At 41.4% G+C, this 26,376-nt stretch overlaps 2 protein-coding genes across 4 annotated transcripts; one reads left to right on the top strand and one right to left on the bottom strand.

The window, feature by feature from the left end:
• Positions 1–854: 854 nt before the first annotated feature.
• On the bottom strand, positions 855–6,600 carry jpt2 (Jupiter microtubule associated homolog 2). Its single transcript, XM_067570183.1, has 5 exons — positions 6,397–6,600; positions 5,287–5,435; positions 4,637–4,788; positions 3,601–3,637; positions 855–2,536 (listed from the first exon to the last, which is right to left on the bottom strand). The coding sequence occupies exons 1-5, from the start codon at positions 6,450–6,452 to the stop codon at positions 2,220–2,222; spliced, it is 711 nt and encodes a 236-aa protein (XP_067426284.1). The 5' UTR covers positions 6,453–6,600; the 3' UTR covers positions 855–2,219.
• Positions 6,107–25,202, top strand: cramp1 (cramped chromatin regulator homolog 1). Of its 3 annotated transcripts, XM_067570182.1 has the most exons (21): positions 6,107–6,313; positions 7,474–7,624; positions 9,426–9,802; positions 11,691–11,893; positions 12,062–12,215; positions 12,603–12,686; positions 12,883–12,931; positions 13,977–14,062; positions 14,559–14,682; positions 15,264–15,345; positions 15,632–16,579; positions 17,019–17,196; positions 17,614–17,786; positions 17,890–17,964; positions 18,100–18,178; positions 18,380–18,490; positions 19,258–19,415; positions 20,239–20,425; positions 21,722–21,889; positions 22,445–22,590; positions 22,820–25,202. In XM_067570182.1, exons 3-21 carry the CDS (start codon positions 9,427–9,429, stop codon positions 22,931–22,933), a joined length of 3,495 nt encoding a protein of 1,164 aa, XP_067426283.1. In that variant the 5' UTR covers positions 6,107–6,313; positions 7,474–7,624; position 9,426; the 3' UTR covers positions 22,934–25,202. The 3 variants fall into 3 exon arrangements, with proteins under 3 accessions (XP_067426283.1, XP_067426282.1, XP_067426281.1); XM_067570181.1 differs by lacking the exon at positions 6,107–6,313 and having other exon boundaries at positions 7,247–7,624; XM_067570180.1 differs by lacking the exons at positions 6,107–6,313; positions 7,474–7,624 and adding an exon at positions 8,874–9,042.
• The last annotated feature ends 1,174 nt before the right edge of the window (positions 25,203–26,376 follow it).

The raw sequence follows: 26,376 nt of genomic DNA, 5'->3' as shown, positions 1-26,376 counted from the left end.
TAATACTTCACCAGTGCCAACTCCACATTGGCCTGTTATTTTTACCCACAATTGTAAGAATATGATGCCAAGTGTAAAATTCTATGGCTGACATAATTTACACCTACAAGCTCTTATCTAGATTAGTTGGCTATAGCTGCATAGCTCCTAAATGATGATTAATATTTATATTTAAAATGAAAGGAGCCTCATTTTTATTGTGGGCAGCCTGATGTCCTACAAATTGGACTCCTATCCATCTTGGTATTTGTTTATCTTCACATCACAAACTAGTCTAGTCTATAGTCTGCTCTTTAAAATGTTGTCTAATTGGACAGAAATCAGGACTGAGAGTTAGTAGCCACGCTAGCAGCTCTGTGAGGTTGTACTTAGGCACAGCCATGATGTTTACCATGTCCACCATCTTAATTTAGCTTTCCAACATTTGCTAATTAGCATTAAACACAGAATAAGAACATCAATTGCTTTGCAGGTATGTATTCATAAACCAAATTACTTGGCAAGTTAAGGGATCGCCAAAGTTATTAATTCATTCTGATGGGGACAATGTGTACACCAGAACCAGTCCAATAGTTGTTGAGACACTTCACACCACAAACGTCAAAGTCATGGTGGCACTAGAGTTTAAGTCAGAATCAGTAAAGTCAGTAGGATTCATCCTCTGGGGAACATGGATCTCAGTACTAATTTTCATGAAATTTCAGACTGGACCCAAGTAGCGGAAAGTACGTTTTCCTCCAAGTAAGAATGGTCATTTTGTCAGGGAACAAGCAGCTTACAAAGAATGCTGCCAAAAAGCAAATCAATTAACTAATTCAAGAATTAACAATAAATTGGTATAAATATTCTGAAAGTGAATGTTCATTTTGTTTATTTTCCAAAAAACATTGAAATAACAAACTCCAAATGCAAAACAACAGTTTTTATTGCAATACACAGGATTTCTTTCTTCTGCTGCGCTCATTGCCTGCCAGGCACATCAACACACAGGGGACAGGCTGGCACCAGAATACCATGAATGTACGTCATGAAGTGGGTGGAGAGGTGATTATTAATGAGCCCACCTGGACTCAGGTAGGCCACGTGCTTGTCCAGAGGTCACTTGTCATCAGCCGTTTTAATTTAAAACATAAACAGAGGCCTACCCCAGGCAAATTAAAGGCATGTTCTTAGATAAAGCAAGCAATGAGGACAAAGCAGAAAAGTACCTGCACAATACATTCGCATAAAATCAAAATGGAATCAATATCTTTGAGGAAGCAGAAACATTTGGGAGTAAACACTTGCATTCATCTTTGTTTCAATTTCAATTTTTGGCGTCTCTCCTTGAACAGAGTTTGTGCTCTGACATCAGATTATTTGAGACACATGTTGAGATGAGAGGGAACAAAATTAAGTGACAATTGATGGGAAGGCAAGAGAGAATGCTCAGCTGATAAGGCTTCTGATTGTACAGTCATTCGTTGTTGTCTAATGCGTTGTAACTTTGAAAAATCGCCAAACAAAAAGGTTTTATGTAGTCATCACATAAGGATCTGGTAGCGTTTAAAAAAAAAAAAAAAGAAAAAAGAAAAAAGGTGGCACTAGTGGAACTCCCTGAAACATTTTACATTGGTGAGAACATCTGTTCACCCCCTCCTGACTGAAAGCCCACACATCAAGGTTTAAAATAGGCATCCTGAAATTTAAGCAATTGTCTGCAAAGAATTGACCTTTGATAATGGTTACATGATATCATTTGAATCCAGGACCGTTTAAAGCTAAAAACACCACAAGCAGTCTTCTTCTGATGTCTAAACAACTCTTGAGATGCAAAAATGTTGTCAGAATGAAAAATAATTGTGCCTTCAACTACATTTACACATGCAAAAACACAGAAACAGTGAAAACAGTAACTGCACTATTGAGATTGAACAAGAAGTGAGTGAATAATAGTTAACCTGTTGATTGAACGGTTTGTGATTGTATGATTGCAGGTTTCAAGGTATAGGAAGAATGAGGCAGAGAGCAGAATCAGAAACGGGCTGAAAGTGCAAGAAGTTGAGGACAACATATTAGACCAGAAAACTGGTGTCAAGAACAAAAATTCCTAATCTTTGTTTAGTTGTACATGTGAAGTAACCGTGGGGGGAGGGAGGGAGGGAGGGAGGGGTGTTGGAATGAGAGAAGATTAACAGGAGAGCAGACAAAGAACAGGGAGGAGTGGTGTGTTCAGCTGATCAGTAGAATACCACGCTAGACTTTCCTCCAGGGGGGTTGAGGACCTTGTTGTGAGAGCGATGCCTGGGTCCCAGGTGAGGCTCATGGTTCTTCAGCAAAGTCTCATCAGGAAGTGAGGAAGAAGAGGGCTCAGGCTCTGGAGAGGCAGGGACAGCTGCAGCAGCAGCAGGAGGAGGAGCAGAAGCAGGAGCAGGAGCAGCAGGAGCAGGAGCAGGAGCAGGAGCAGCAGGAGCAGCAGGCTCCTCCTTGGCTGGCACAACAGCTGGGGAGACTGTTTCCTCCTTCACCTCAGGCTGGCTGACCTTGGCCTCAGGTGCTTGAAGAGAGAGAGAGAGAAAAAAAAGTGCACTACAGAAACTGCCAGAGCAGAATTACAAAACTAAGTCTACAGCCAAGCTCGCAGCTCTGTGAGGCTGTACTTTGTGCTTTCAGCTTAATGCTAATGTCAGCATGCTCACAATGACACTGTTATTTCCTTGATGTAGGCACCATTTCCAAGGTTCACCATCTTAGTTTAGTATGTTAGCATGCTAACACTTGCTAATTAGCACTAAACACAAAGTGTTTTTAAATTTACATGTGTTTGGTAATAAACCAAAGTATTGGACAAATTGAAATTGTGATGCAATAATGGAGCTTATTAGTTACAATTCATCCTGACGGGACCATTAATGCCTGCACCAAATTTCATGGCAATCACCCTCTGGTTGTAGAGACATTTCACTCAGAACCACAAATGTGAACCTTGTGATAGTGCTAGAGGAAAAATCAGGGGACAATGAATGCCTGTACAAATTTTGTCCAAATCAGTCCTGTAGATATCTTTCACTGGATAAGTGAAGTTTTTGACCTGTTGATGTAGCTAGAGGAAAAAATTAGGAATCACCAGTCAGTAGGATTCATCCTCTGGGGGACCATGAAGACCCAAACAAAATTTCACAGCAGTCTGTCAGCATATTTCAGTCTGGACCAAAGTGGTGGACTGACTGACCGACACTGCCGATACCTTGAGTCACACTGCTAGCATGGCTAAAAATCAATAACCTGTTTTCCTTGTAAAACATAATGAAAATGACATCTTTCACGAGTCATGCACAGCAATTATATACATTCATTCTAAAAGTCTTCATTTTCTCCAATCCAACTAAAGACACAGGTTGGTATTTCATAAAACCCATGGATGCAAAACTCAAAAACAAAACAAATTTCATTAACCATGATGTCAACTGGGCTGACCAAGAAGAAAGGCCATTTTAAAAAGATCTAACTACAGTGTAATCCCTGTGATCTGCATATTGAGCTTTGCTACAGTGGGTAGGATGACTCAACATAAATCAAGTCTGCCAAAAATCTTCCATTATGAAACAAAATGAAACTCACCTGGTGATTCAGGTTCAGGTCCCACACTTAGATTGTCCTGTAAAAAACAAAGATGAGAAATTTCTCACTCTGTAATCAATGAAAGAACTTAACACAGGCTCTCTTCTTCATGATCGAACAAAGCTAAAGCAGCTAATAAAGTACTGTACAACAGTGCAATTTCCATGACTAAGGACTCTCTCTAAGGCTTCTTGAAGAGAAAGTATTTGTCTCATTTACTGTCAGCAAGCTACTAAAGCTACATATTTATAGTAAATACATCCAATAAGCTAACTTATATGCATTCTCTTACTGTATATGTGAACATGGACTTGAATGCAAATATGAATGTCAGTTGTTCTGCAGTGCCATTTAGCAGAGGCCAACCAGGATAACATGCCATAGGATGGGCACATTTTTTAAGTTGTACTACAAGCCAGAAAACAGTGTAGGACAGGGATTCCCAACCCACAGGCCGCGGACCGGTACCAGGCCTCAGAAAATTTGCTACCGGGCCGCAAGGAAACCATGGGATTTGGGAAAAAGCTGAATAATAATTATATAACGTCATAGGCTATTCTGGGGGTAAATACCTTGAACTTGGCGCAGTCTGTGCTGCATTATCCCCCTCCTCTCTCATGCCTGCTCTCTCTCTTATTACCAACCTCAACACAGTCACATAAAACTGATAAATTAACAGATTTCTTGAAAAGTTGGCTTAGAATTTACTTTTGTCACTGCTGAGATTGTTGCAATGGACTCAGCGGTCTAAGCCGACAATACTCTGGTTGCATAAACTCTATTGACCCGAGGGGAACGCTGCTTGGTATAGTAGAGTATGTGGCACACGTCTGGTTAAAAAAGAAAATACAGAATAAAATGAAACAACAAGAGGACTTTTGAGCTGTATTTGCACAGTGAGCAGCAGATAATGACTAAATCAGTTTGTGACAAACTTACTGGCTGTGTGTTCATTAAGTTTCCAGGAGTCAGCGGAAGAATAGGAAAGGAAAAAAAAACAAGTCTAAGTGGACTGAATATTTCGTGTGTGGCCTACCTTTGGCTTATTTGGGTGGCTTCGGTTTTGGCTTTGGACAGGCGCACTTTCTCCAGCCCCAAATATGTTGCTGGTATGTCCACCTGGAGGTATGGGTCTCTGTGGTTGAGCTGCAGGTTCAGGTTCCCCAAATATTCCGCTACTCTTCCCACCTACATGAAATATTACCAAGATGTGTACAGTGTTACAGCAGTAACCATGACAAAAATCCCACACTCAACTTTTGTTTTTGATGACTAGTGAAATGCACTGCCCTTTTCTTGCCCTGCAGATTCATGACACTGTGGCAAGATGTCATTACTTATGTGGGAATTGAGCTTCTTCATGATTGGTCACCCTTCAGCATCACACCATGTACATAAGCAAATTAACTTGTCATTCCAGGGACGCTATTGGCACAGTGAAGACTTGATAGATACAGGAGCCAGGGTGACCCAGCAGTCCCTGCTTGGAAATTCATTTTCCAACAAACCTGATTATACCAGAAACTTAACAGAATCTGGATGTGGGTTAAGTCAAGGCACAGAAAACAGTGAGTGCCTTCGCTGGAACTATCACATTATAGTAACAGTTTTCACACCCTTAACATTGATAGATGCTTTGAATGGCCTGCTTCTGCACATCTGTTAGCCCAGACAGGCTGGTCTGACCTGGAGGATTAGAGCGTCTTGGTACACTCTGGGGTTCCTCTGGTGGAGCAAAAACTTTAGAGGCCATCTTATTGGGTCTTCTTGATGCTGTATCATCTTCGTAGCCACCAAACAGGTTACTGGAGCCACCTCCAGGAGGCTGCAACACCCTGCAGAAGACAAAAGACTATAAGTACAACCTTCATAGGAAACAACCTATTTATCTATTAAGATGGACTACCTTATACAAGTGTGAAAAGGCAAAGACAAATAGACCATAAATAATGTTAGGTATTTTTATTGGTTTACTTGGAATTGTCTTAATAAATTAATACTGTATATAGTGTGTCATTTCATTAACATTTATCTGAGGATCTGTCAGTCCTTAACAAATATAATGTTTCTAAAACGTCTTTGATTCATAATTTCATGATATTCATGTTTAGTTATACATGATGTCATACTTTTGCTCACGCACAAGAAAAAAGGGTCAAGTAGAAAACAGTATGTAACATGGCTATAAATGTTATCTACCATACAGCGACAACATAAGCAAACGCTGCCAAATAACAGGTCATTTGATAACACTGCTAACTATTCGGGAAGGGCGCCACACGCCTTAACACTCTTCGATAGACTTGGCGTTGCGCTTTCTCAAGTAATCAGAGGCCATAACATACTTGAACTCGACTATTACACGTAATTGAAAAAAGAGCTGACGCTTTACGGGTCAGTCGGGGGAAACTGGACCTCCTCTAACTAGAACAATGCGGCCGCTACGCCGTAGTTGGCGAGTACAAAGAAGAGCAGTCTCAAGTGGCTTCACACTTCCGCAGGCGCAGCAGACAACGCCTGGTCGGTTAGCTTGAAAAAGCTAATCCTTGACTCTGACAAGTCACACCACGCCGACTCGAGTTGAGCGACTACACAAGAGACTAACTTCAGCTGTAACAGGGCTGAATGCAAGCATTATGTTTTAAAACATTAGCAGGAAAAAAGGCAAAAGCTATGAAGAGCTCCTGTCAAAAATATCGTTAACCTACATTGAGTGAGTAGCTGACCGAGCGGCCAAATAAACCGTTAGCCATTTCTTTCAGAGATAACCGTCCTACATTAATACATATTATTCACCTTGAGCTTGGTTTTGACCCAGCCTCCAACCCTTGGTACATGTTCGTCGAAGTCATAGTGGTTTTGTTTTGAGCCTTCAAGTTTCCGAAGACAACTTCGTCAGTTTGCCAACTGGACGAACAGCAAGTTCCTCCTGCCTGCGCGTGCCCAACCAAACTCCTTAGCGACGAAATGCAGCCTACCCAGCTGTGACGCAGAGGAATATAAGCGGTCTGCTGAGAGCTGTGGTGCGCTCGTTTCAAGGCACAGGGCGTCCCCTCATTTAAACTCGACTGTGATGTTGTAATCCAGTGAGTCTTTTGATATAACACTTTGGTCACGGCGGCACTGACAGTACTGTCGTTTTTTACGTCTGATTTGTGCATTTATCGAAGACATATCTGTTGTAGTAACTGTAGTAGCTCATATAAAAATCGCAAAACTCCGCCCTGCTGGTTCGTCAAAGAGCCATTAAACAACCGCAACCGTGCACTAACCTCGATGTATCACGCTTGTTTTGCTCACCGGGGCGCTTGGCCTGGACAAAGACAACGTAGGCTGAGAAAGCAACTAAGGTGAAGTGCAAATGCCATTGAATCAAAAGCCCTTTGTGGTATATTTAGTGTGTTTTATTATTGTCGAGCTGTATCCTTGGTTGTAGACCATGTTTTGTTGCTTGCAAGCAATATGATATTCTGAATCCGCTTATCCAAGTGGAATTCGGCGTATACTGGTATTAAATACAAGTATATCCTATGGATTGCGCCTGCTGATTTGATCTTCAAAATGTCAATCACTTTGTGGGCGGAACCTATTTTTAGAGCGCCAAAAAACTCTATTGCAGTGACGCCAGTCTCTTTGAAATAATATTAAAACTAATGAACAAAAATGTTAGATTATTGAATCGTCAAACCGACTTTGAACTTTAAAAAATACATATCATATGTATACATTTTTTTCTTATCGGGAAACTTAAAAGGCATGACAGGAAGAGCATGACGATTGGTCCTTCGCAGGGCCTTTTTCAATAACGATTGGCGAAGCCTTCTGTCAATCAAATTTTAACCGTCGTCCTCGTGTTCTTCTAACCAATCACAGGGTTTGTTTTCGAGTTGTAGTGGGCGTGCCAAAGCGCGTGGAGGCTCGCTCTGTGGGAGCTGTCATCGGTAACAAGCTGGAGTGCTGCCGTTAGCTAGGGATGCTAACCAGTGTCTCGATTGGGAATACCACCAACAGGCTTCCACTTCAGGTAATTGAACATTGATAGTGCTATCGGAAGCGGGTTTGAGGCTCTGCTTGAAATAATAGTTTTGTTACAAGCAGGTTTTGCAACGTTATGGGTTGTTTTACTGCCGTAACGTTAACGCTAAGTTAGCTAGCCAACGGCAGCAGCCATGCTAGGTAGCACGTTATGTATGGATATGACCAGTATTCATTTCATACAATTAATTGCAACTAAGTTAACGACAACTGTTAGTATAAATAACTTTAACTCTTGTCACATTGCACTACTAAAGTCACGATAACCCTCTTGAACCGTGGTTACACGACTACAGTCACTGGGTTGTTAGGACTAAAACGCTGCAGTTGAGTGTATAAAGTATAGATATTAGTTTATTGCTGGAAGATTTTAATTTACCTTAAGTTACACTGAAACGATGTTTTGACGCTGAGTAACAGTTAAATTATCATTACATCCACCTATTGACGTTAAAGTGATCTGAAGCTGTGAGATTATAAGGAGTGCAAGTAAACAATCATTAACTTAACTAGTAGTTTCGGGCTCTTACTGTTATATATCAGACATATTTTGTGTTCGATTGAGTTGTAGGAGTATGTGAGAGTTGGCGTTTAGATGACACAAAACAGGCTGTGTCGGAATGTAGAAAAGAAGATTTTTATCATCACTTTCCGACTTCAAGCTACTTATGTCCAATTAATCTTTCTTTGTTATAGCTTTCTCTTGCTGTCACCTCTCTGCGCTGCCCTCCTCCTGATTGTATTCAGAAATAAATAAAGAAACTAGAGGATAACAATCAAGAAAATACAATACTCTACATTTTGTATTGTGCACTCAGTATAACACTATTTTACAAATGTAATACACCAGATCTTGGTGCGCATCGGGCACATAAAACCTGCTCTCTGTACTGATTTTGACATATGATTATTTATACAGGGTGATAGCACTGTTAGAAAAAACTGTGTATTGTCACAGAAGGCTAACAATTACTGGATGCATATTAAATAAATCGTTTTGCAGATATCATTTCTGCAAGGCGACGGTGACGTAGTGACAAGCAAAGTCCACTTGCACTCAGGTTAATAAAACTATCTGTGCGTATCAATTCAAACGAGCTCAGCTGACATGTGCTAACAGGAAATTCTCCTTCATTGTATGCAGTAAATATCACATATTAGTGTGTAGTTATAAAGTTTTATTTCTTCTTTCAAAGAATCATTGAGTAATGTTGTTGCTGATAGAAAACAGTTGAACTGCGCAGAGAGTTCAGTTCAGTCGAGGCAGGAGCAAGGAGAGGGCAGAAAGCGGAGAGATCGGTCTAGGATTTATTATGCCCAATTTGACTAGTAATTGCCAATATAACCGGTCGGACCCATGGTGAAGAGAAAGAAGACGTCACCTACTACCGAAGATCATGAAAATGGGTAAAATTATGTTTGAAATAAACACTTTATTTAGAGGGCGAATGCACCGAGGGGTTTTCGTTGTCGTTTCTGCAGGGCGCTAAACTGAAAAGCGCTCGCATTTGAATTTAGTTGAAATTCAACCTTAAATATTGCCCTTTAGAGCCGAAAGACAGCTGGTAAAACACCGCAGTCAGTTACTAAACTATTTTGGTTGCTGGATATAATTTATCTGGAGACGTTAAATGCATATATTTGGTGTTGTTTTGTCGGGACTGGTGAGGGGATTTGAAACAAACAGCGGCGGCCATGTTGAGAGACAGTGAACGTCGTCTTTAGAAGTTAATTTTGCACACCGCTTTGCTCCTAATGTGACAATTTCCCCCCTGAATGTGTTTTGGCAGCATGACACCGGGCTCCAGGGAGGGGATCGGTGTCGATGGGAGGAGGAATCCGTCCAGAAAGCCCGAAGGTTGCGACGAAGAGGAGAGCGGAGAGCAGGCGACCGAGGAGCGCAGTACAAAGGGAGACGACGGAGTGGAGAGTCTTAATCCATCAGCTGCGGGTCTCAGCCCCGGTTCAGCCCCGGTCCTCCCAGCCTCTCCGCCGAACCGAACCGGACTTGGCTCGACCCAGCAGCCCCAACCCTCCGCGGAGCCCGCCCCTCCGTGTCACGATCAACATCATTTTCTCCGATCAAGTGTCCGACCTCCAAGCAAACGGATCCGGAAGGATTCAATCGGCTCAACCATCAATGGACATGGCGGGGCAAAATCGAAAGGTACTGTAGGTGACCAGCTCAGAGAGGAGGTTGGATTAGCGAGGGGGTCTGCTCTCAGGTTTAACGGTGTCACTATATTTACAGTTTGTTTATCAGTGATGGGGAAAGTGACGCAGCTTTTGTGCTGTGTAGTCCCCCTGGGCCACCGGCTGGCATGTACTCTGGGTAGATTTCTGGCTGCTCCAACACAAGTTGCAACATCCATCCTGTGAACCATTTCTGTGAAAAGGAGTAAAGTCACAGGCCACATGTTACGTTTCAGTTAGAATGTCACTTGACTATTTTCAGTTGCATTTTCTCAGAAACTTGACATTATTACTTTAAAAACATAGGGCTGTTAATGGCTGTTGTTATTAGCAGAGTGTTGGGAAAATAAATCACCTATTTATAATAAAAAAAATTGTATTGCTCCACTGATCCAACCAGTTGGTGAATTACAGTTTATATTTTTGCCTTTGAGAACTTTTTAAAAATGTAAAATTATAATAATGCACAATCTAGCCACGTGTCACAACAGACAATAGTGATGCAGCAAACAACCAAAGATGTGTGTGTGGTGCATTCTCATTTTAGCAAATATGAGATACAAATTTTGATTATAATCTATCAGAGATTAACTGGCTGACACTTTGTCTCTTACAGTGTGAGAAATATATATATATATGCTAAAGCCTGCAGGAGCAGTCCTCTGTGAATTGACAGTAATATTTGAATGTCTGAGTTAAGAACTAAAACTCTCTAAAACTCTAAAACGCATCAATGGATTGCCTCATTGATTACTGATCAGAAATAGTGATCCCTAATATTAATAGAAAACTGGCTTGAATAAATGTATCCTTTAAAACTGGACGTCTCTGTCCTGGTCTCCATACCACCAGTCTCACAAGAAAGGTGGGGCAGAAGCATTAATATCCAGTATGTGTGAAACATACAGTATCTGAGGTGGCCTCTGCTCATTTGACAGCCTGTTATTGATGTGCTACCAGCCAGAAACCTGAATCTTTCTTAATGAAGAATTTGTATTTGCTCACTGATTTACTGAGAAATTAGTACTGATCTGTTTCGGCTGTTTTATTTTTGTTTTTGCATGTGTGTAATTATGTTGCTCGGCATGGACAATATGTCAGTTTTTTCTTTCTTTAAAAATGGCTTTATAAATGAATTGGACTCGGATCGGACTGAAGTGAACTTTTACCGTATGCAGATGAATTAGGTTGCTCTGACAGATACGACTGGTGGATTTCTTTTGTTGTCGGAAAAGAGAAAGTGACTGTGATTGTATCATCAAATACATTTAGATTGCCCAAGTGTCAACCAAGGACCAAGGAAGCCCTGTTTATTTTGATATGATGCTATATTGGTGCACATCTATTTTGAAAGAGGCACATCTAGGTTAGTGCCTATGAGCCACACACTGATTTGCATTTGTAAATGAACACCCATTTTGGCTTAAAATCTACTGTTGCTTTAACGTAGTGCAGTGCTGCAACAGCCTCTGTGTTTGTGCTAATGCCTCCTGGCATTGTGCTCTGTGCTCGGCTAAACTTGGCCATTCAAGCCCACCACGAGTTGATTTTGGACCCGTGTACTGTAGACCTGGCCATAGGGACTGATTGCTTTTCCTGCCTCCTTGCCAGAGCTGAACCACAGAAAGGGAAGCTCTGCAGGTTGTGCGCTGTAATGGCAGTGGGTGGCTTTGCGTGCATGTATTTTACCATCTCCTAAACCACACACCTCAGAAGTACAATTGTATTTTTTTTCCCCCATTCTATACAAAACAACTAGGGTGGTAAACCAAAACATTTTTCCTCTGATTTTAAGTTGTGTTTTTCCTCTGAATGTTTCATGACTGATGGATTTGTGGGCTCCCGCTTTTTGTGTAATACAGGGGCAGAGAATGGCTCTTCCTCTCAGGGGGCAGTGGGACAGTCGGGGCCTGTGGCTGGCTCTACGGGGGGAGTGTCCAAGGCATCTAAGGGCCAAGGGTCTACTGAGAAGGAGGAGCAAGCCGGTAACCAGAAGAGGGCCCGTCGGCAGTGGGAGTCTTGGAGCGCTGAGGACAAAAACAGCTTTTTTGAGGGGCTCTATGAGGTACAGGATGGAACCAAATGGACTGTGATTACCGTATAATTTTACAGTAAATGGGCAGCTTTGATGGCATTTATGTTTACATTATTTATTCTAGGACACCAAGCTAAAATATCTCTTCATAATCTTCTTATCTTTTGACATCTTCTACTCATCTCTTCTGCTGTCCAGCATGGGAAGGATTTTGAGGCTATCCAGAACAACATTGCAATGAAGTACAAGAAGCGAGGGAAGCCGGCCAACATGGTGAAGAACAAGGAGCAGGTCCGCCACTTCTACTACCGGACGTGGCACAAGATCTCCAAACACATCGACTTTGCCAATGGTGAGCTGCCATTTATCTTTGACTCCATATCAATACAAATGTGTGACTTTTGGCATCTCATCTTGTCTCACCTACCCTGTTATGTTCATCTAGTGTTCACTAGAGCTGTCAGAAATGTTAGTGTGGCAGTCATTTGTGTCCTTGGGTTAAATGGGGCTTTAGTTTCTATATAGTCCAGGTCCACTTTTCAATAATTCTCACACTGATGTTTGCAGGTTGGCTCAAAGTCACAAAACATACTGTATGTAAAGGAATCTCACCTGATAAGCACAAGCCCCTTTCCCCTACAAAAAGCCTTCAATGTCACTGTCGTGTTATCTTTATGTAGCATGCACATGCCTCCTAGTTACAGCAGTGTTGTGACTTGTGCTGCCTTTCCTCCTTCAGTGTATTCCCGAGTGCTGAAGAAATCCTCTCAAGAGCTTTACGGTCTCATCTGCTACGCTGAGCTCCGCAAAAAAGTTGGAGGATGTAAGTGAGGGTTACACATGTGTTTGAATGTACTGTATGCCTTTTTAAAGTTGTTTGTGTGTTTGAGTGTTTTGCTGCTGGTAGTTTGGGACACAAGGGATGTGATTAAACACTGCATGCTCCCAGTCATGGGGGACAGCTGCTCCTGAGGGACGATGTTGTGAGCTGATTTCTCCTTGTGTTTTGTCTCTGACAGTAATGGATGATAAGAATGTAGCAAAGCTGAACGAACTCATCCAGCAAGGGTAAGTCGGTACTACAACTGGGGGGAGAAAGCATAAACCAGTCACATTGTTTTTTTATGTTAAATAACACAAAGAGTGCATTTACATGCATATGTCTGGGATTGACAAATATGCTGTTTTTGATTTGATGTACTTTATCACATCTACAAAAACAAAGATAATCTTTCATCCTGAGTGATGATAGACTAAACCATAGTATCTGTGGAGAATGTAAGCCTGGAAACTGAGACATCTAAACATATTCTGTTTACTGACAAGTTTAATTTCTATATTAATATTTTGTTTGTTCTGATTCATGTGTCCAGGGAAATTTGAGATCTATAGGTAGTGGACAAAATATTACAAAAACACATTACAATTAAGTAGCTTAGAGAAGCTTGTAATGTTTGATGTTTGTAGAGGTTGTCAAAGGTGTTGATTAAACTCAGTGGTCATTTTTGTAGTAGTGTTTTTAAGTAACTATCCTGGTAAGTCTCAAGCATGTTTGTCTGTGAGAACAGCTGGCGTGCACAGTCTGTGTGGTTGTAAATTCTGGGCTGCATACAGATGATGATAAAATTTAACAGTCACCATTGTGGCGCACATAAGTGAGTTTCACACGTACAAATAAGCTAAGTAGTCGCTGACTGTCACACACAAATATGTACCATGTGGACAGTCTGAGATCATGATGACATATGCCAAATGCAAGAAAAATCCATTTGCAGCAGGAACACTAATCACAACTTATATCCCTGACTAATACTTAAAGGGAATTTAAAAATTTTTAATGAGGTCAATCATCACCTCTTTCAGTCTAACAAAACTGACAACACAATATTACGTACTGCACGGCCACTGTATTGTAACAAGTTTATGTTATTTTGTCTAGTTCAATTTTTGAGGTTATTCTGAACAAGCTTAATGTGTTAATGTGAATTATTAGCACACTTCCTCTGTGAAAAATGCAGAGTGACAATGAGCACTTCACTGACTGGTGTATTGTGACCCAGAAAATTTGCTAAAAATAATCAAGATTTCACTGCTGTTCTGTCTGTTTGACCAGGGCCACCACTGTGCGCTCCAAAGGGAGGAACCTTCGAATCAAAGCACCCATGTGCCGTGCACTGAAGAAACTCTGTGACCCAGATGGTGAGCATGTTCATGCATGGACACCCAACACACACTGAACATACGTACCACATGCAAGGTAAACAAACACCAGTTCTTAAAATATAAACAACATCAATGGTGAGGCGCAGGGTTTGTGGGGGCGGGGTTTTGGCAATAACAATGGCAGCGTGTGGGCTACTGGCGTCTCCATGGTAACTCTGGGAGCAGAGTGAGGAGGAGCACGAGGGAGATGGTGGAGGTGACTGGTTGGACCAACTGCCATCTACCAAAAACATTCACTCACCAAAGTTAGAGAAAAAAATTGCTTTAATCAGGGGTGAATCCAACCTGTCTTGCATCTGCCATCTTTTTCCTGTAGTCAGTCTTTGTTTTGAGTGCAAGAAAACAGCTAGTGCCAATCCATTAAGCATGGACACCTTCTCTTGCTCTTGAAAAACACCTAATTGTGGTCTCACAGTGAACCCTAGCAAAACCTTTTCTCTGAGTTCTGTTGGTGTCTTCATGTCCCCTGCAGGAGTAAGTGACGAGGAGGACCAGAAGCCGGTGCGTCTTCCCCTGAAGGTGGCAGTGGAGCTCCAACCACGTAGCAACCACTCCTGGGCCCGTGTTCAGAGTCTAGCTCACAACCCTCGCCTCAGGTCAGGCATGCCGGTTAACTAATCTCTGAGAGGAGTCAGTTACCAAAAAACATTGTCAAAAGTTGTTTTCAGGCTGCTATTTGCATTTATTTCAGTACTGTATGAGAATAAAGTTGCAGAGGTATCATATGTCCAAGCTTATTGTCATGTCGTAACGCTGCCGCTGGCAACAACTGTTTTGACAAGTCCCCGTCAGTGCGTTCAGAATACTTAGACATCTGACATTTGTAATGCAAGTAAAGTCAAACTCACATGGTTCTTTACACCACACCCATGTTTGCCATTGTTTTCCAACAGCATAGCTCATAATGCAATGCTTTTTGGCTATGACTCCCAGTTTTCAGATGTTGGAGTTTGCATGAATGCATCATCTAGGTGTTTTGAAAATAGCCTGTGTTCACACTCACAGCACCAAAAGACTACAACATAACTTTGACCCAAAAAATATGTTTAATATGTTGCAGCATGAAAACTAAATCTCTCAGCCCAATTCCATTCTGTATTATCTACAGCAGCTTGTAAATAAAAACTATGTATTTTTTTATGTATTTATTTTTGTTTGTTTGTTTTTTCCAACCCAGGATGGTGGTGGAGCTCCACAGGAAAGTCTCCAGCCTCATTGAGTATCTGAAACAGAAGTGGGCATACCACGACCAGCGGATTGTATCCTTTAACACATCATTTGATTAGAAGTTGGGTAGAGCAATATTTGGACCAATTTACACATCCAATTTCATTAAGAAAAATGGTGTTGAGTGTGCTGAGGCACTAAGAAACAAACTTACATAAAAATCACTCTTTTATATTGTATCTATTGCACAGTACAAAATTTGTAATCATACGTCAAGTGTGAGCAGAGCAGTGGTTCTGCACTTCAGCTGTGAACATTTGGGGGGGACATGCCTGTATCTATCAGTTATATCGGGGTCCTTGACACTGGTGCTTTCAGCTCAAGAGTCTGATGGAGAGGGAGGCTCTGGAGGGTAGCCAATCCAGCACAGCCTCTCCCAGCAAATCCCAGCCGGAGGAGCTCTTTCTTTTCCCGGCCGAGAGCAGCACCTTGACCATGCTGCCTGGCGTGGCACGTGTGGTTCACTCCAAGGCCTCCTGCACTGTTCACTGGCTAGAAAGTGGAAAGAATCGGCCTAACGCGAAGGAACTGCCCGCTGCCCAGATCCTGGGAATTCACACCGCTCCACCACTTCGGACTGGCGCCAAATCTGGACGAGGAAGCGCTGCCGCTGCTGGTGGAGGTGTTTCAGTAACTGTATTGAGTGACACTCGTCGAACTGAGCCCATAAACCCTGAGCCCTCATCAGACAGTTCTGCAAAGCTAGAGGAGAAGAGACCAATATCTGTTTCTGTCCCTGCTTCCTCTCAGCAGGCTCCCAGAGAAGAGGGAGCTGTGATGGGCCCCTCTGAAGGGGGCAAGACCTTCATTGGAGCGGAGGCCAGTGGTGGCTTATCAATGACCAAAAGCAATGATAAGTTGTGTAGTGGTGCAGAGAGCTCATCGGAGCAGTGCAGAGAAGAGCAGAACACCAGCACCTCTTCCCCAGAGGCCAATCAGACACCTCCAGCCAAGCCTCTCGTGGCTGGCTCAGAGGAGGGCGTGCCGCAGGGCTCTGCCCCAGCAGCCAAAGAGCGGACTGTTGAGCAGATCAGAGAGGAGGGCTGGAGTGCCCGTGACGCAGAGAACGTCACCCTGGCTGAGTTATACTTGATGTTAGGAAAGCCTGGCAAGCTGCAGCTGGAATATGAGTGGCAACCTATTGCAGTTACTCACAACAACCAACAAAACGGACAAGCCTTGACACAACCCAAGCCCAACAGGACACACCGTGTGCTGCGCTGCCTGCTCAGGCTGGTTGCAACTGAGGTCAATCCAAAACCGTTGGTAGGGATTAACTGTTACTTCTCACAATGTTGATGCTGGTTGCCAGACAACCATTTTAAATGTTTTGTGGACAGAATATCATGTTACTGTGTTTGGTTTGTTTAAACCGAAATTAAATTTGAAACATACATACATCACAGTGGCATGAATGAAGACTGCACCTTAAAATAGATATTGTTATTAAGTGGTCTTAAATCATGGGCCGCAGGGGGACAGCAGTATGCATGGTGCATATTCCGTGGATTCACAAAATTGCATTGCTTGCAAGTGTGGTCATCCACAATAAATCCTGCATGGATAGATACATTTAATACTGGTACAATGTCTGCTGATTTCAGCACTGGTAGAGGGCTTAAACTGCTCTCTGTGCCACCTTTAACCTCTTGTAGAAGCGTACATGTAGAGCCAGATGGTGTCATTAATGTGTCCTCTCCTACAGGCTCCAGAGCTGTGTTCCACAGCCACATCACCACTCAAGACCCATCAGGAGGAGCAAAATCAGGCCCTCACACCTCCAGGAAAGGGTCCATTAGCAGGCGTTCGTAGCCCCAGCTGTGGCCGACAGCAGGCCTCTATCCGAGGGGCCAGGTTACACCTGCCAAACATCGGAGGCTCAGGTATCAATGGGCCCTTCTCACTTGCTCTAGATCCACTACTACATGCATTAAAAGTGTGTTTACCTTCAGTGTAGCTGATTCCTTGTAAAGAGTGTAGTCCTCAGTATAGGTATTTAATAACAATATTCTGTTTGGGTTTGAAGGGATAGGAAATCAGTACATGGTTAGGATGGTTATAATATATCTCAGCTAATATATCTCAGCTTTGAAGTCCCATGTACATCTTCTAATTTTACTGCTTATGTGTGTATGTGCTGATGGTGCTTTAGTTGTTTACTTGACCATGGTAAATAGTTAGGCAGTGCAACTCTTTCATTTGCCACATTTTCCAGTATTGTCAGAAAAGCACAGCACAAATAAACTGTAGTTGTTGTTGCGTGTGTTTTTATGGCATTTTAATGTTCCTTTCCTCTTTAGGTGGTCGCAACCTTCCCCGCTCCCTGCTGGGGTCGACAGCAGGCAGCGATACAGAAGGCGGTGTGTTCGCAGTACCCACCACGCTCCCCCCCAACAGTTCACGCCACAACAGAATGTTCTCCCCCAACAAGGAGGCTGAGTTGGCCTTAAGGCAACAGCTCGACTCTATCAGTGTAAGACAGAGCAATGTGTTATTTTTTCACACCAGAAGTACCAAGTCCACATTACTATGAAGTTGTTTGTATTGATTATTATTGTTTTTTTTTTCCCTTGTAGATGCAGTCAGATCTTTTCCTTTCTAGACCACGAAAACCTCGAAACAGACAACTTCGGAAACCACTTGTAGTTCAGGTAAGAAGGAACAAAAAGGGTGTTGGTTTATCGATTCAGTTGCTTTGTATTTTTAATGTCTTTATTATGGGTCTCTGACATGTTGCGGGTCACGTTGACCCTTCATCTAGTTAAATTTGTGCTTGCTATCCACAGCGAACTCTTTTACCCCGAACTACCGGAGACACTCCGCAGCATGTTTGCTCCTTCTCCATCCTCTCCAACTCTGCCACAGGTACACTTCAAACATCAGGCTCCTACTATACAATATTGTATGTTTAGTGCTGTAGGGCAATGATTTTGAATACATGTGGTGATGTATGCATTGATATTAATAATCTACTCGTCTATTGTGCTCATTACACATTGCCAATGTAATTTCCCTCTCTGCACTCTGCTTATCTCTCACTCTCTCACTTCCTGTTTCTTCCCTCAGGAACTGGATCTTTCCGGCCAATCCAGACTCGTCTGACTCCTTCCTCCCGCCCCCTCCTGTCCAAAACTTCCCCTGTCGCCTCTAGCTCAGCAGCGGCCAGCCAGCTCGCCAGTATGTACCGCTTCCATTAATTAATCCATTTTTCTTTTGTCTTTCGAGGGGGGGGGGGTTGTAAATTCCTGATAGAGCACAATTATGTTGTACTGTTGAAGTTTACGGTTTAATTGAGTATCAGTTTTACCTCTTATTATGTCGCTGTATTAAACAATATGGTTTTTACTTATTTCAGAATTATCCTTTAATTGAGTTTTTAACAGACATTTTATAACATGGCTCAATTACTAAATGGCCTCAACAAAATAAGACTACAACAAAATTAAACCAGAGTGGTACATTTTTTACCTGTTCTGCATTTTATCTGTTTGTACGCCACCAACAATTTTCTTATCATATATTCCTCCTTATGCTCCCATTCACTTTTTGTAAAATTAAGTTGTTTTTGTTTGAGACACAGTTCCCAGTTTCAAATGATAGAAAATGATTGGCTTCTTGACTCCCACATGATCTCCAACAAGGTTTTGAACAAGCACTCTTTTGTGCAGGGCTAAAAAGACAAAAAGAACATTCTTCCAGCTAAACTCCTAGAGGAAGAACTTGAGTCCTCCATTTAAGTCTTTATATCCTCTCTGACCCCTCAGATTGTCTCCTGCTTCCTATTTTTATATTCAAATTGTTGTTGAGTTTAATTGCTGAATGTAAACATGTAGTTTTCAATTTATTTTCTGGTAAAATCCATTTCACATGCTAGTCTCAAGCATTGTCAACACTTATCAGGTCTTTGCAGATGTAACAAATCCCTTGTGTTTCTCTCCTCTCAGGTGCCATCGACCTGGCAGCGAAGTCTGCGGGCATCATCCCTGGCAGTCCCTGTCGGGAGCTGGATTCTCCCACTGTTGATAACAGCTCCCTGCTTGGCACCACGCCCATTGTAGATGCTGAACCAAACTCTCAACTGCTGCAGCACAATGTCCCAGAGGTCAGGAGCACACAAAATAACACACACACACACTTACAAACAAGGGACACATTTTTAAAAATGGGTTACATTTTTCTTTGATGTAACTGTCTCCTCCTCCTCATCTTCTCAATTATGCTAAATTGTCTTGCTCTGGTTAAACTCTTTTTAACAAAGCAATATTCCAGTTATCGATACTTTCATGAAAACTATTTAATTGATTTATCTTACTGATGTAATTGTGATTTAGAGCAGCTTGGCTAGCAGTGGTAGAAAAATTAACCCTGCTTTTTGGGTCAACAGCTAATGTAACAACAAATACCGCAAATAATGAAGTGTTAAGTTAAAAGCGTCCATTCCTACTATATTTCTGTTTCTTTTTATCCCGCAAGATACCACAAATTCTTCAAATATTAACCAAATTTGGATTTTATGTGAAGTTTGGTTACAACAAACCATTTAAACATCAACCTATTGCCTTCATCTGGAGATTCTCAATAGGTCTTTGTGTGAATGTAAACATACTCAAAATTGTTTACCATACCCCTCGATCAGACATGTGGTGGTGATAATGTATTCATTCTCAATGCGCAGTCACTGAACACCAGATCCATGCTAGTCAGTCTTGGATCACTGCTTTACTATGAAGATAAAGTTTTCCTATTGTCCATGGAGGGTCGGGTTTCATGGTGTGAAATAGAAGACTGTGTTCTGGCCATCTGTGAAGAAATAGAAAAAACACATGCATGTTGATCTGAAAACTCATCTAATAATACAAGAAATAAAAGCAGAGAAAATCTAATAAAGCAGTCCCCGTTAAGTGTTTGTCTTGTTCTTTCCACAGAACGGTCTGCCTCCACCGTCTCCCGGAGTGACCGGTGGTGGAGACTCGCTCCTCTCTCCGCCCAGCGTAGCCTCACTCCTGGACATCTCTCTCCCTGGCCCCCCTGAAGAGGCTCTTGCCCCCGGAGAACCTCAAACACACATCAGTGACTCCATCATCGAGCTCGCCATCAACTCTGCCCACTATGGTGCGTGTATGTGTTTCTATCCCACATGCTGACATTTATTCTTGGAAACTGGCAAAAAAAAACAAAAAACTTGAGAGACAAGACAGGAGATGTGTGTTGTGAGACTGGAGGGTGACAACAGGTCGGTTGTGTATTCTCATGAGAGGTTGTGTTATGTGAAGGATCGTTTGAAAGTATGTAAAGTATTCTGCTGAAGAAACATGTTGACGTGCAACCAGAGGAGTTCAACATACCCAGGCTGTCTTTGTGTGAGCTGGCTCAACAAACCCTAAACTCGCGATCAGAGATAAGTGGTATCACAACGGTGGTTATGAACTTTCTTTGTTAACCTAGGCTTTCATTTGACTCTTTTTCCGCACAAAATGGACCGATCGTGTGCCGCTTACTTCAGTCAGGAGGAACAGATCATTATAACGGAGAGCTATGAATAATACAGATACATTATCACAGCAAAAAGCAACACTGTTGCTGCAAATAAGGCAAGAGAGGAATGCTGGCAGAAAATTGCTGCTGTAAATTCATTCATTAAAAAACAAATTCATTAATTTATGAATTACGTAAATAGTTTGTATACTTATTTTACCACTCAATGCACTCTCCGTACCTCCCACATCCAAAGCTCTTAAACTTTAAACTTGATGCAGCAGATTTAAACATTATTTTCAAGAAGTGCATTCAGGTCTGACTCTGTCCCATAATGAAGGATAAGTGGAAATCACTTATCACAGATTCTGGCCAAATCAAAGTGAAATTAATATTATAGATTGAATATTATCTGTGATAAATACCAATAGATTAATCTTTTTTTTTTGTTTAAAGTATTTCTTCATTAGTTTTTTTTGTTTGTTTTTTATTTGAAATACAATTTGATATATTATAACAAAATCCCATCCTGCAAGTAACCCTTACCTCTTTCACCATTACAAATTTACAATATGACATATCAAATCAATAAGTATGATAAAAGACAAATCAATTTTCTAATTGGTGTTCTAATAGCTGCAGTACCAGCAGTGTTGAACGGACATTGCAGCAAATCAGTTAGTTAGTGAAAGGACTGCGCCTTTTATTGCCGATTTTAAGCCGAAACTTGGAACACAACCTGCCCCGGACCAGGTGAAGTTTGCGGTATAAGTTACCATGGTGATGTAGCCAGGTTAAAAGAGAGCCACCTTCGTGACATTGAAAACCCTGACTTTATGCTCAACGTACCTCGCTAACCCACTAATCTCGCTTCGACTGGCATCTTGAATGTTGCGTATGTAATCTGATGGCTGTTTTCCTGTTCTGCTGCAGGTGAGGAGGCGGCTCTCTCTCCAGCCAAGCTGAGCAACAGCGACAGCTCCAAACTGTTGGCCTCGTCTCCCTCAGTCAGCCCGTCCCGAGGCTGGATCCCATCACCCAGCCACGATCCACAGTGGTACCCCAGCGACTCCTCTGACTCCACACTGGGATGCCTCCTCTGTACGTCTTTTCGTCTCTTAAACACACATTAACAGATACTATTACAGATCTATTTTATTTATTGTAGGTTCACTGAACTGCTTCCCTTCCAAAGTTTTGAGACAGACTATATAAGACAAACTATAATTTAAAAATAGATAAAAATACTGACTGCTGCTCTCTTTGTGTCTGACCAAAATCAGCTTATTTATATATGATTGGTTTTGCCCAATATTCAAAATGTCTAATGCTGATTACTGAACACACAGAGGGTCCACTTCTACTTGTGTTTGTGTTGGAATATGGAGAAATAATCAAAGCTTTGTCAAAGTGACTGACACAGTAGGTAGCTTTGAATACATGTCAAATTAATAAAGGCATAAATAACATAAACTTTCACAAAGGACTCTTTGTTCATTCAGATATTTATTCTCTTATTAATTCACAATAACACTGACACAGCTGCAGATTTCCTCTCGCAGTGACGTCCCACGAACACGCCTTTGTTTCTACTCTGTTTGTGTGCTGTCCCTTCTATTCACTGTCTCTCTGTTTGTCTCTCTATTTTCCTTTCAGCCAGCATGGTCTCTCCTGATAAGGGCAGGCGGACCACCCTAACCCCCTCTGGCCCCTCCAGTGGCACGGCTTTGCTTGGTCCTAGCCTCCTGGACTGCAACTCCCATGATTCCTTTCAGTCCCGTGGCCTTCCAGATGTGGCAGAAGTAAGTTGAGCCCTTTGAGATAGCAAATTTTGGATTTTTATTTCTTTTTTTTTGGTTGTTTTTTTTTTTAATCTCTTTGATTTTATAAAACAGTTTGACGAATATTGGCTTTTTGTTCTTTAAGGTGATGCAAAACATTTGACTTGACATGTCACTACTGACCTGTTTCTAGAGATCACTGGTAAAAAGGAGTTTTGTTTCTTCTTTGTCTCTTTTATCGTGCCTGCAGATGGACTCTCAGCTTGCTTGTATGATGAGCGAGAGCAGCGTGGACTACATCGCTCGCTTCAATGACCTGGCTCAGGAGCTGGCTGTGACCGAGCCCTCCATCCCACCACCCTGAGGAGGTAGAGGAACTGGCTCCACCGACCCACAGCCATCTGGAGACATCTCGGTGTCTAAACTGTCGCCACGCTTATCCCTTCTACTTTGGAGGAAAAACAACAGCGGAGATTGACCAATCCCCAAAGCCATCCCTGCCCTGTTTGTAAAAGTGCAATAATTAACGGTGAACCTTGACCATTGTTCAAAGCGAGTTAGAAACATGTTGGTTTCACTGAACTGTTCTTTAAGGTGAAATGCCCTTTAAAAACAAACACTTTAGAAAAACAGATGCGTTTACAAAACACAACCTCATGTACAGGAAAATACTATGCCATATCTGAACAAAAAAATATTTTCACTGATCTTTTATGTCTCTTCCTGCTCTTTGTGTGTGTGTGTGTGTGTGTGTGTGTGTGTGTGTGTGTATGTGTGTGTGTGTGTGTGTGTGTGTCTGTCTGTCTTCTTCTCTCTCAGATTTACCCCCCAAAAATGTGTAAATCCGCCAAAATGTGCAGTTCAGATCCCAGCCGGTGGCAAACCGCTGCTGGAAAGGGAATGTTGAAAATAATGGCAGCAAGAAGGGGGTTGCATAGTTGTTTCTTTGTGGCCTCGGTTGCAAAAATAGAGCACAACACAGTAGGGAAGGTAGAAGTAAAATCTTTTGCTGTTGCCCTCCATTTCATGTGCTCTTCATATCCGATCAGTTCAGGTTTTATTGGTTGCATTTTTAGGAAGAAAGCCTGCCCCGCACGTGTGTGTTTGGAATCAGGTTCTTCATTTTGTTATACAGTCAGATGTCACATGCAAAACGGCAGCTTTCGTTGGTTGACTACATTTTGGTAGTAGCTCTACAGATGTGATCATCAGTGACTCCCCTTGAATTTTGTGCTGAAATCATATTGGAGTTCAGTGTCAATCACTTATAATGTCTGATGAAGATAAGACCCATTGACTGGCCTTCAGGTCGGTTTGTTGTTGCATAAACGGGTTAAGAAGAAATAACATACTCCTGCTTTCTTTTTCCACACACTTGGATTTATCTTTCCTTCAAGTTCTAATTAGTTCAGACAAAATATGACCAACCACATTCATTTTCATTCAGACTAAAATTCAAAATGTTTTGGGTACCTCCAAAAGTTCCTGGTAGTGTTACACTCCGTTTAAACTCCACAGGAGCTAGCAGTACGTATGTAATCAAACACTAAAGCCATAGTTGACACTCCACTTTTTGTACTTTTAAGTCTTGTAGTCTTCTTTAAACTCTAGTAAAACCCTCTGATTGGTTGTGCTCAATACATAATTCCCCATTGATACTGGATGCAATTAAAACACTAGGGCTAAGGTCAACATGATTGGCTTCTAAACATCATCCCTTTAGCCTCAGCCCAGTCTCTATGTGATGACGTTAAGAGGTTAAAACATGCTTTTAAATACTTTCTGTTACAGTGGATCCACCGTTCCCCATGTTAGTTTCTCACTTGCGATGCACTGTTGTTTACAGCGAATACACACATACCATGTGACGATGGTCACATCCAGATGTTCTCTGAATTTCAATTTACCAGCATCATCAATATGCAGTATTGTAAACATTTTTGCCTCATCAGCGTGTTTAACTTCATCTCCGTGAGTGTAAATTGTAGGAGAGCTTTTGTCGTCATTCCACAAATGGGATTTAAAACGTGGGTCTCCTTCGAGCACCTTTGGGGGGCTTTGACGCTAAAATGTAAAAGCTCTTGTGATTATTAATTTGGGAAAGGCTTTATCTCACACTAGATGAAAAAACAATGAAGATGGTTCTTAATAAGGAATAAACAGCAGGTTTTATCTTTGAATCTGGCATGTTTTCTTTTTTTTTTTGTTTTTCTGTTGAAGGATTTATTTGTACAAATGGCAATTCCAGTATTCACTGCGCTTTTGTAACATAATGTAAATTGTTATTTGGACTATTTATTGTTAACATTTCAGAAAAATGTTTCTGTTTAACTTAATATTAAGATCTAAAAAGGAAAAACCTGTTGTTTAAAGTTTTCAGTTTGTAAAAGGTGTTTTTATTCTGTGTATAAAGATAGTTATAAAAAAAAGTTTTGTGTGTGCTTTTGTGTTAAAACCTGTTAAAATTCAAACTTTTAAAATAATAGTTGGTGACCTTTTTAGATTATTATCTAAGGTTTTGCTGGGTGGTTTCTCTTCAGACCCAGTACTGAGAGTTGAGTTAGCAGCTCAATCTAGTTTAAAAGAAAATGCATTTCAACCCAGCTGAAACATTTATTAAACAATTAATTAAATCAACAGGAATGATGTTTCTCATCTGCTGATTATTACATAGAACTGATTGAAAAAGGAAGTGGACTGAAATAAAGAGCAATTAAAAGCAAACGTAACAAAATATGGTTGAAAACTGCTGGACTCAAACAGGAAATCAAACTGAACACTATAAAAGCTTTTTAGATTAAGTGTTTCCTTCCTCTACATGAATGTAAAGCTCTTTGTTCTGAGAATCATTTTCAGTAGTTTGATCGGTAAAGATGACCCAGAAGCAAGAAGTCAGGTGTTCTACCACATCTCCAAGAATGATAAAGTGACATTTTCACTGCGTGTGTTACTATTGTATTTGTTTTACAGTCTTCAGTGCAACTGTTGCAGAAAGCCAAACAGGATACGAGATACTATCATCAAATCCTGTATTTTAGTACTTTAAATTGTACCTTTGTGCAGACTGCAAGGCATCAGAAAGCCAGTAGTACAGTAATACATGAAATCTCATCTGCTCTTTTTTTTAAGGTGATAGCTGTTGTTACAGCTAGTGATGCACTGATCTGACTTTTTCAGCCCTGATACTGATAACTGGGCGTTGGGTATCGGCTGATACCGAGTACCAATCTGATACCAGTGTTTAATCAATAAGCTGAATGCTTCACTGTGTTTTAGGTGTAAGGCAACATCAGGCTTGACTTAAACATTGCTTTCCAAACTTTGTAAAACAAAATGTTACAAATAAATACATAAATATAAGTTTACTGAATTGTTATTTATTAAGATAACGGTAGCTGATGCTTGATCCAGCTATTTGAATCCGTATCGGACTGATATCTGATATCACTATCGGGATAATAGCATCTCTGGTTACAGCAAGCGACAGTAACAACAGGCATCAGTCACTGACCTGGAAGATAATATTTCTCAGACCTGATGGATAATATCAAACATGATGTTACAGCATGAATCACAGTTTGAGTGTCATGTAAAGCCAACGTCAAGGAGTCAGTGTGACATTTAAAAACAACCCATTTTTAAAAAGTGACTGTGAGGACAAACAGCTGAGCGGTTCGTCTTTGCTCACCTGGGACCTGTTTCACAGAGCGAGATTAGTTGGGTTTAACTCAGGTTTTCCGGTATCATGAAGCTGGCTCACTTACATCCATGCTTTTAACTGGGATAAATCACCATGGCAACTTATGC

The sequence above is a fragment of the Thunnus thynnus genome, chromosome 17 (assembly GCF_963924715.1).
Source record: "Thunnus thynnus chromosome 17, fThuThy2.1, whole genome shotgun sequence".
In the NCBI taxonomy this organism is placed as follows: Eukaryota; Metazoa; Chordata; class Actinopteri; order Scombriformes; family Scombridae; genus Thunnus; species Thunnus thynnus.
Note: the sequence above shows the minus strand (reverse complement) of the source record. Positions and strands in the feature narration are given on the sequence as shown.